Consider the following 11083-nt stretch of genomic DNA (forward strand, 5'->3'; position numbering starts at 1 on the left):
ATGCCGCGGTTCCTCTATCTGTGTCTCGGGCTCCTGCTGGTTCAAGTCTCCCGTGAGCTGAACGACATTAGCAGAGCCAGGAAATTGTGTGGCCGGCATCTACTGCACGAGATAGTAAAACTCTGTGGCGATGTTAGCTGGAGCCGCATTGAGAAGGAGAAGCCTTTCACACAGCTGCTTTCCCAGGCCTCAGAAAAGGTTGAAAGCTTCATCCCTGACCGGTCAGAAAGCTCCCAAACCACTTTTCCGGTTTGGAGGAGAGCAACAAACCCAGGTAAAAATCTAAACCAGAGGCATGTTTGTACATTTCTTATTCTCGAATTCGCTCTGCCATCTATTGACCTTTAGGAAGTGGAATTTGTGCCTAATATACATACACACTCTGTGAAGCTTTTTTTTTTTTTTAACTTCGAGGAAAGAAATGCACACATGTAAAGTCTACAGATTTGTATAAGACTGTTGGAGTTTCCCAATTTTCCCTTCTTGCAATGCCCTTGTCACCTGGCAGACTCCATTTCCTTTAAAGCCCAATATAGGTATCATCTTCCCTGGGAACTTGTGGCTCAGACAGTAAAGAATCTCCTGCCATGCAGGAGCCACAGGTTCAATCCTTGAGTGGGGAAGATCCCCTGGAGAAGGGCATGGCAACCCACTCCAGTATTCTTGCCTGGAGAATTCCATGGACAGAGGAGCCTAGCGGGCTACAGTCTATGGGGTTGCAAAGAGATATGACTGAAGCTACTTGGCCACAAACACACACACGAATGTATGCTTTATATGAAATGCCTAGCAGAGGGCCAAACATAGAGTATATGCTTAATGTATATTGAATTTATACAAAATGCTTTTAAGCAATCTTTAGGAAGAACATTTTTTGTTTTAGATCCATTCTTCTGTTTTTACATTTTGTGGCTAATGCATTTTAGTCCCAATACGTTTGCTGTTTTAAAAGAAAGTGCACTTTATTTGTAAACAGTTGTCTAGAGAGTATAGTTTAAGTCACTGCCTTTTACAATAATTCAGTTCTGATTTGGGCAAATTTTCTGAAAGTCAAGATTTCTGAAATTAAAGGAAGGAGTAGACTATCATGTCAAAAGAGAGACCCTAATATAGATGAGTAAAACAAACTAAAACATTGCCTAGCACTTTATGAGCACTTACTCTTTTTTATTGTTTTGTAGTATAGTTGGATTACAATATTAGTCTCTGGTGTACAACATGGTAATTCAAACTTCTATTGATGATATTACATTTAAAGTTATAAAATATTAGCTATATTCTGATATACTTATTCTTTTTTAATGAATGAATGAATAAAACCTATAAGATTATTGATGCTAAGGGAATAAAAACTTTTTTATTGAAGTGTAAGTTGATTTACAATGTTGTGTTAGTTTCAGATCTACAGCAAAGTGACTCTGAGTCTATCCGTGTTGCTGCAAATGACATCATTTCATTCTTTTTTTGTAGATGAGTAATATTCCATTGCATATATATATCACATCTTTATCCATTTGTCTCTCAATGGACGCTTAAGTTGCTTGCATGTAAATAATGCTGCTATGAACATTGGAGTGCATGTATATTTTCAAATTAGATTTTATTTTTTACAGATATATACCTAGGAGTTGGATTGTTGGAACATATGGTAATTCTATTTTTAATTTTTTAAGGACCCTCTATACTGTTCTTCATAGTGGTTGCACCAATTTACATTCCTACCAAAAGCATAGGAAGATTCCCTTTTCTCTACATCCTCTCCAGCATTCATTATTTGTAGACTTTTTGATGATTGACATTCTGTGAGGTGATAGCTCACTATAGTTTTGATTTCCATTTCTCTGTTAGTGATGTTGAGCATATTTTCATATGCCCATTAGCCATCTGTGTATCTTCTTTGGAGAAATATTTATTTAGTTTTGCCCAATTTTTGATTGCTTTTTTAATTGAGCTATATGAGCTGTTTGTGTAATTTGGAAATTAAGTCCTTGTTGGTTGCATTATTTGAAAATATTTTCTCCCATTCTGTAGGTTGTCTTTTCATTTTGTTTATGGTTTCCTTTGCTCTGCAAAAGCTTATAAGTTCAATTAGATCTCCTTTGCCTATTTTTTGTTTTATTTCTATTGCTTTGGGAGACTGACCTAAGAAACCATTGATATGATTTATGTCAGAATGTTTTGCCTATTCTCTCTACTAGTTTTATGGTGTTATGTCTTATATTTATAAGTCTTTAAGCCATTTTTAGTTTATTTTTGTGTATAGTGTAAGGGAGTGTTCTATCTTCATTGATTTACATGGGGCTATCTTGAGAGTCCCTTGGACTGCAAGGAGATCCAACCAGTCCATCCTAAAGGAGATCAGTCCTAGGTGTTCATTGGAAGGACTGATGCTGAAGCTGAAACTCCGATACTTTGGCCACCTCATGTGAAGAGTTGACTCATTGGAAAAGACCCTGATGCTAGGAGGGATTGGGGGCAGGAGGAGAAGGGGATGACAGAGGATGAAATGACTGGATGGCATCATCGACTCAATGGACATGAGTTTGAGTAAACCAACTCCAGGAGTTGGTGATGGACAGGGAGGCCTGGTGTGCTGCTCCCCTGTTGAAGCTCAATTGACCATTAGTGTTGGGTTTATTTCTGGCCTCTCTCTTCTGTTCTGTTGATCCATAAGTCTGTTTCTTGTGTCAATACCACACTTTTTGATAGCTATAGCTTTGTAGTATTGTCTGATGTCTGGAAGGGTTATGCCTTCGGCCTTGTTTTTTTCCTTAGGATTGCTTTGTCTATTCTGAGTCTTTTGTGATTCCATATAAATTTTAGGACTATTTGTCTAGTTCTGTGAAAAATGTCATGGGTCATTTGGTAGGAATCTGTAGATTTCTTCAAACCCAAGAGCACAGACTATCTTCTTATTGCTTTGAATCATCTTCAGTTTCCTTTATTAATGTTTTATAATTCTGAGGGTATAGGTCTTTCACCTCCTTGGTTAAGTTTATTCCTAGGTATTTTTTAAATGTGATTTTTAAAGGGATTTTTTTTTTAACTTTCTGATAGTTCATTGTTAGTGTAAAGAAATGCAACCGATTTCTGTATATTAATATTGTAACCTGCTACCTTGCTGAATTTATCAGTTCTGGTAGTTTTTGTGTGGAGTCTTTAGGGTTTATATGTAGAGTATCATGTAAAGACAGAAACAATAGAAAGCATCAGACTGAATCTTGATCATTTTCTATCATCAAAACCACCTACATATAAATTCATTTTATCCTGTTCTTATAACGAAGGAACTATCTCTCACCAAATTCTCAGTTGTACTTCAGTTTAGCTGATATTCACACATTAATGTGTATATGAATCACCTCAGGAATGCTGTTAATATACAGATTCTGATTCAGTAGGTCTGGGGTGGAGCCTGAGTTTACTTTTTACAAGCTCCCAGGTAATGCTGATCCTGTTAGTTGGATAATGCTTTTTGAGTAACAAGGGACGAGTTCAGTTTTCTATTTCTTCTTTATTCTTTTCTCTCACAAGTGCAAGGTGGACTTCCCCTTTTTACTTCATGCTTGGTGGGCGTTCCTCTCACATCAAATGCTGTGCTCTCATTACTTACACCATAGTCAAAATTTTCCCTTCAGACATCCAAGCTTGAGTTTGTGATTGAGAATGAGTTTGGAATCCTTTTTCTTGACCAAGCAATAATAAGTCCCTGGTGATCCAGTGGCTAAGACTCCATGCTCCCAATGCAGAGGGCCTGGGTTAGAACCCTGGTCAGGGAACTAGACCCCACATGTCACAACTAAGACCTGGCACAGCCAAATAAATAAAATAAATATTTTAAAATCAACTTTAAAACTTGTATCTGGTTAATCACTCCTTTATTTCAGGTGTTATTCACAATACCCCAAAGGAGTAAATGTCATTAATTCAGTGAGTAGAGATCTGCAATGAAAGATTTGTAGGAAATGGAAATATATATGATCATATTTCAGGATTGTCATACACATTAAACATGTTACTATGGGAACTATATAAAGGACAGTTTATAAATAAAGTGGAAATATGTAGCAATGAAACCATGGTTTTTTAAAATTTATGGAAGAAGAAAAATGGATTTAGGGTATCAGTATAAGTTTTTATTAAATTTTAAAGAATTCTTAATCTGTAAGGAAAGATAGAATGTAATCTATTAATTTCCAGTAACTAATTTATTAATAGAAGTTGAAGAGAGGCATGTATTTCCAAAAGAGAATTCCAACATAGAATATATAATTATGCCATTTCTTTTGCATGTGAATGTTGCTGAAAAGCTGATTAATTTTAATTTAGCTTATACAAGCAGAATATATTTCTGCTGCTGCTGCTAAGTCACTTCAGTCATGTCTGACTCTCTGCGACCCCATAGACGCAGGCCACCAGGCTTCCCCGTCCCTGGGATTCTCCAGGCAAGAACACTGGAGTGGGTCGCCATTTCCTCCTCCAATGCATGAAAGTGAAAAGTGAAAGTGAAGTCGCTCAGTCGTGGCCAACTCGTAGCAACCCCATGGACTGCAGCCCACCAGGCCACTCCGTCTATGGGATTTTCCAGGCAAGAGTACTGGAGTAGGGTGCCATTGCCTTCTCTGGAATATATTTCTATGTTAGGTCAAACCAATTATCAGTAATTTTAATCTTCTGATAATTTCTTTGAGTCTGACACAGGAAATGATAGTTTGGTACACTGATATTCAAAAATGCCTTCTTCAGAGCTGCTCATACATAAGCTGAATTTGAGATTGTGCACTTCTTGTTAATGAATCCCGAATGGATGGGCCATGTTGCCACAACCTATTTCAGAGTGTGGCAGCATGAAACTAATGTCATATTTCTAAATTCTGAGTATGGTGCTGCCTAACTCTTAGTGCCAGGTGAAATTATTGAAATTTCATCACCAGTAGTTCATAATCCATACCCCTATTCCAGTTAGATAGGCTGTAGTCCCTTATTCCTGGTCTTCATCCATCTGTTCTTTTTTTTTTTTTCATTTATTTATATTAGTTGAAGGCTAATAACTTTACAATATTGTAATGGTTTTTGCCATACATTGATATAAATCGGCCAAATCCATCTGTTCTTGTTTTTTTTTGTTCATTTGTTTTTTGTGGATATCATTATCACAACTGGCTGTGTACAACCAGTCTTTATATTAATTCAACAGAATTTGTGTGTCTGTTGATACTAGGTATTCTTCCTGTTGCCTGGGATATGAGTGAACAGTTTCACTCAGGATGCAATGAAGGTTCTTACCCTCATGAAACTTAAAATAGTGAAGATAGACAATAAATATAAATGAATTATACAGTGTGTTAGAACATGATTAGTCTCCACGTGTCTCCTTTCTTCATGTTCATTCTCCTCCTCCCACAGACAGCTATTCCATTGTTTTATTACGTCTTTTTATTTGTATGTTTTCTTGCAAACTGTGCATTTCCTGTACCTGTATTTTTAAAATACGTTTAAATGGTATTTGAGATCTGTATCTTATTATTGCTATGTGAACATTTAGTTCGTTGCTTCAAGCTGCTGCATAATACTCATATGCATTCCTCACATTTTACTTATTCTTTCTCCCATTGATGAACATCTAACCTATATAGCCTTCAACTCTGCCACCATAAATAATACTGCAGTGAGAATCATTGTATGTGCCCCATTATGGATGTATGTGGACATTTCTCTGGGATGCTGCCTAGGGGTAGAATTGATGTATTGCAAAATATATATGTGCTTATTTGCCTGAGGTACATTCAGATCACTTCGTGGAATGGCTACACCAATTTATAGTTGCACTGATACTAGTACAAGATAATTCCTATGTTCTTATATCCATGACAAGAATTAAAATTATATAATTTTTAACATTTTCAAGTGTGATAGACGTGAAATAAAATCTCATTTTTGTCTTAACTTGTTCTGGATTTGAGTACCTCATCATATGCATATTAGCCTTTGGGGTTACTTTTTTTCTGAAAACTTCCTATTTTTCAGAAATTTTATTTCTATGTTTTGCCCACTTTTTGTCAAAGTTGTCATCTTCCAGTTAATTGTAAGACTTATTCAGAATCTAGATACAGTAATAGTTACAGGTTTTAGATATTGCAAATATGTCCTCCTATTCTGTCGTCTATCTACTGGTGTTATTAGACAGAAAGTCTTAATTTTTATGCCATTAGACAATAAGTGTTTCACCTTATTGTTCATCCTTTTGAACGTTTTGGAGGTCCTTTTCTGTTCCTCTATTTGTTTTATAGTTTTACTTTTCTCATTAGGTTCTTAATTCTTTCGGGGCTCATTTTTGGTTCTGTTCTGGCTAGGAATACTATCTTAATTTACTCAAAGTCTTACTTTTCTATACATGAGGAAGTATTTTTCTGAATACCATCTCTTGAGCAGTCATTGTTTCCCACTGATTGTAGAACCACTTCTATTGTTTATTAAGTTTGTCTGAGATTCTTATTTAACTGGTCTTTTTGTTTGGTTTTGTATAATTACTACACGGTTTTAGCCAACTTTTTCACTCTCCTCTTTCACCTACATCAAAAGACTCTTTAGTTCCTCTTTGCTTTCCGTCACTAGGGTGGTATGATCTGCATATCTGAGGTTATTGATATTTCTCCCAGCAATCTTGATTCCAGCTTGTGATTCATCCAGCCTGGCATTTCACATGATGTATTCCAAATACAAGTTAAATAAGAAAGGTGACAGTATATAGCCTTGACATACTCCTTTCTCAATTTTGGACCAGTATGTTGTTCCATGTCCAGTTCTGTTGTTTCCTACATATAGGATTTTCAGGAGACAGGTAAGGTGGTCTGGTATTCCCATCTCTTTAAGAATTTTCCAGTTTGTTGTGATCCACACAATCAAAGGCTTTAGCATAGTCAATGAGGCAGAAGTAGATGTTATTCTGGAATTCTCTTGCTTTTTCTGTGATCCAGTGGATGTTGGCAATTTGATCTCTGGTTCCTCACACTTTTGTAAATCCAGCTTGAACATCTGGAAGTTCTCAGTTTATGTACTGCTGAAACCTAACTTGAAGGATTTTGAGCATTAACTTGCTAGCATGTGAAATGAGTATAGTTGTGTGGTAGTTGAGCATTCTTTGGCATTGCCTTTCTTTGGGATTGGAATGAAAACTTACCTTTTCCAGTTCTGTGACCACTGCTGAGTTTTCAAATTTGCTGGCATATTGAGTGCAGCACTTTAACAGCATCATCTTTTAGATTTGAAATAGCTCAGCTGGAATTCCATTACCTCCACTAACTTTGTTAGTAGTAATGCTTCCTAAGGCCCACTTGAATTCACACTCCAGGATGTCTGGCTCCAGGTGAGTGATCACACCATCATGGTTATCCAGGTCATTAAGACCTTTTTTTATAGTTCTTTGTTTTCTTGCCATCTTTTCTTAATCTCTTCTGCTTCTGTTAGGTTCTTACCATTTCTGTCCTTTATTCCCATCTTTACATGAAATGTTCCCTTGATCTCTCTAATTTTCTTCAAGAGATCTCTAGTCTTTCCCAGTCTTCTGTTTTCCTCTATTTCTTTGCATCGTTCACTAAGGCTTTCTTATCTCTCCCTGCTATTCTTTGGAACTCTGCATTCAGATGGGTATATCTTTCCCTTTCTCCTTTACCTTTTGCTTCTCATCTTTTCCCAGCTATTTGTAAGGCCTTCTCAGATAACCACTTTTGCCTTCTTGCATTTCTTTTTCTTGGGGATGGTTTTGACCTGTACAATGTTATGAACCTCCATCCATAGTTCTTCAGGCATGCTGTCTATCAGATCTAATCCCTTGAATCTGTTTGTCACTTCTACTGTATAATCATAAGAGATTTGATTTAGGTTGTACCTGAGTGGTCTAGTGGTTTTCCTTACTTCCTTCAATTTAAGTCTGAATTTTGAAGTTCAGCTCATGATCTGAGCCACAGTCAGCTCTAGGTCTTGTTTTTGCTGACTGTGTAGTGCTTCTCCATCTTCAGCTGCAAAGAATATAATCAATCTGATTTCGGTACTGACCATGATGATGTCCATGTGTAGAATCCTCTTTTATGTTGTTGGAAGAGGATGTTTGCTATCGCCAGTGCATTCTCTTGGCAAAGCTCTGCTAGCCTTTGCTCTGCTTCATTTTGTACTCTAAGGCCAAACTTGCCTGTTACTCCACGTATCTCTTGACTTCCTACTTTTGCATCCCAGTCTCCTGTGATGAAAGGACATCTTTTTAGGTGTTAATTCTAGAAGATCTTGTAGGTTTTCATAGAACTGGTTGACATCAGCTTCTTCAGCAATAGTGGTTAGGGCATAGAGTTGGATTACTGGGATGTTGAGTGGTTTGCCTTTGAAACCAACTGAGATCATTGTTGGTTTTGAGATTGCACCCAAGTACTGCATTTCAGACTCTTTTGTTCACTATGAGGGCTCCATTTCTTCTGAGGGATTCTTGCCAACAGTAGTAGATGTAATAGTTATCTGAATTAAATTCACCCATTCCGGTCCATTTTAGCTCACTGATTCCCAAAATGTCAATGTTCACTCTTGCCATTTCCTGTTTGACCACGTCCAATTCACCTTGATTCATGGACCTAACATCCCAGGTTCCTATGCAGTATTGTTCTTTACAGTGTCATACTTTACTTTCACCATCAGACACATCCACAACTGGGTGTTTTTTCCGTTTTGGCTCAGCCTTTTCATTCATTCTGGAGTTATTTCTCCCCTCTTCTCCGGTAGCATATTGGACACCTGGGGGGTTCATCCCTAAGTTTCCCTACTGTTCATGGGGTTCTCAATGCAAGAATATTGGTTTCCCATTCCCTTCTCCAGTGGACTACATTTTGTCAGAACTCTCCACCTTGACCTGTCCGTCTTGGATGGCCCTGCACAGCATGGCTCGTACTTCCATTGAGTTAGACAAGGCTGTGATCCATTTGATCATTTTGGTTAGTTTTCTGTGATTGTGGTTTTCGTTCTGGTGGCTGTGGGACTGAAGTTCTTGCTTCATCTGTCTACCCTCTCATGGATGAGTCTAAGAGGCTTATGTAAGCTTTCTGATGGGAGGGCCTGCTGTGGGGAAAACTGGGTCTTGCTCTGGTGGGCAGGGCCATCCTCAGTAAATCTTTAGTTCAATTTTCTGCTGATTGGTGGGGCTATGCTCCCTCCCTGTAGTTTGGCCTGAAGCTCTCAGTCCTGGGGTCTGCAGTCTCTATGGTAGGGCTATAGGCTCTATAGTAGGGCTAATGGCGACCTGCTGCAATAGGACTTATGAGCACTCTGTGCCTCCCAGGACTACCGCTGCCAGCGGCTCCTGGCCCTGCAGCAGGCCACTGTCGACCCGTGTCTCCACCAGAGACTCCCAGACACTCACAGGCAAGTCTGGCTCAGTCTCTTGTGGGGTCACTGCTCCTTTCTCCTTGGTCCTGGTGCACACAAGGTTTTTTCTGTGCCCTCCAAGAGTCTCTGTTTCCCTAGTTTGGTGGAAGTTCTATAATAAAATCCCACAGAACTTAAAAGTCAGATTCGCTAGGATTCTCAGTCCCTTTGCCAGATCCCCAGGTTGGGAACTCTGATGTGGGGCCTAGAACCTTGGCATCAGTGTGAGAACTTCTTTGGTATAGTTGTTCTCCAGTTTGTGGGTCACCCACCTGGTGGCTTTATGGTAGGGCTACAGGCTCTATGGTAGGGCTAATGGTGACCTCCTCCAGGAGGACTTACGTCACACACTGTGCCTCCCAGGACTGCAGCTGCCAGGGCCCGTCCCTGCAGCCGGCCAAGGCTGACCCACGCCTCTGCAGGAGACCTTCAAACCCACACAGGCAGTGCTGGCTGTCTCTTGTGGGGGCCACTGCTCTTTTCCCCTCTTTTCTATTTATACTTACTCTGTGATCTGATCCAGTCTTATGGCTCAAAAAATTATCTATATACCTGTCTCATAAATTTCTTTCTTCAAGCAGAATTTTTTCTTCAATTCTGATAAGCATGAGGTGATATCTCACAGTGGTTTTGATTTGCATTTCCTTGATGATTAGTGATGTCGACCATCTGCATTTCCCCTCTGGAAAAAAAATGTTCATTTCTTCTGCACTCTTTTTGATTGGGTTGTTGTTTTTATTGTTGTTTTTTGATGTTGAGTTCTATGAACCTCCATTGTATCTGTATGTAGTCCTTTTTTCCCTATTGTATTTTGTTCATTTTCATTTTTTTTTTCTTGATTAGTCTGGCTAAAGTTCAGTTTTATTTATCCTTTAAAAGAATCAATGTTTGGTTTTCTAAACCTCTATATTTTGTTTCTATATTTCAGTTATTTCTTTCCTTACTTATTTGGGTTATCTCTGTTGCTCTTTTTTCAAATTCACTGATTTGAACACTCATTTTTAGCCTTTCTAATTTCCTGATGAATACAACTTGTTTCCATTTAAGTCCCTTTCTCAATTTGATATTCATGAAAAAGTTTCCTTCTTATTGTCTGCCTTTCCTTCCCTTTTTGTGACAGATGGGGCACATATCATCCAGGAAGCCCTTTCTTCAATCTGTGTGAAAAAAAAAAAAAGAGCTGAAAGTCACTCAGTTGTGTCCGACTCTTTGTGACCCCATGGAGTGTAGCCCACCAGGCTCCTCTGTCTATGGAATTCTCCAAGCAAGAATACTGGAGTGGGTAGCTGTTCCCTTCTCCAGGGGATCTTCCTGACCCAGGGATGGAACGTGGGTCTCCTATATACCAGGGAGGCCCCTGCCTAGACAACCTAATTCACTTTTCCCCTTCAGTGTACTCTGTTCATTGTGACATACTTTATTGATCCCATATTTATCCATCTTAGATGACATTATTCTTTTGCTACTTTAGAAGAGATTAATATTTATCGTAAAGGTTTATTATTCCACATTTCATCATAAGCATTTTTTAAATCAAAGTTGTTATAGAATATTCTAATAGGACTTTTAACTTCAAGAGGCAGAAGTTCTCTGAAATATCCTCAAGAAAAAACACTGAGGATAGTTTTATAGAAAGAGGATCTATAAATGGACCTAGAAAGGCTCTGGAAAGCCTAAG

General features: G+C 38.4%; 1 protein-coding gene across 1 annotated transcript in view; it reads left to right on the top strand.

Annotated features, from left to right (window-relative positions):
* Positions 1 to 11083, top strand: part of LOC136148564 (insulin-like peptide INSL6) — a 13233-nt gene continuing 2150 nt past the window's right edge. The window contains exon 1 of the mRNA XM_065908183.1: positions 1 to 274. Coding sequence (XP_065764255.1) covers positions 1 to 274 — 274 coding nt within the window. The remainder of the gene's footprint in view (positions 275 to 11083) is intronic.

The sequence above is a fragment of the Muntiacus reevesi genome, chromosome 17 (genome assembly GCF_963930625.1).
Source record: "Muntiacus reevesi chromosome 17, mMunRee1.1, whole genome shotgun sequence".
In the NCBI taxonomy this organism is placed as follows: Eukaryota; Metazoa; Chordata; class Mammalia; order Artiodactyla; family Cervidae; genus Muntiacus; species Muntiacus reevesi.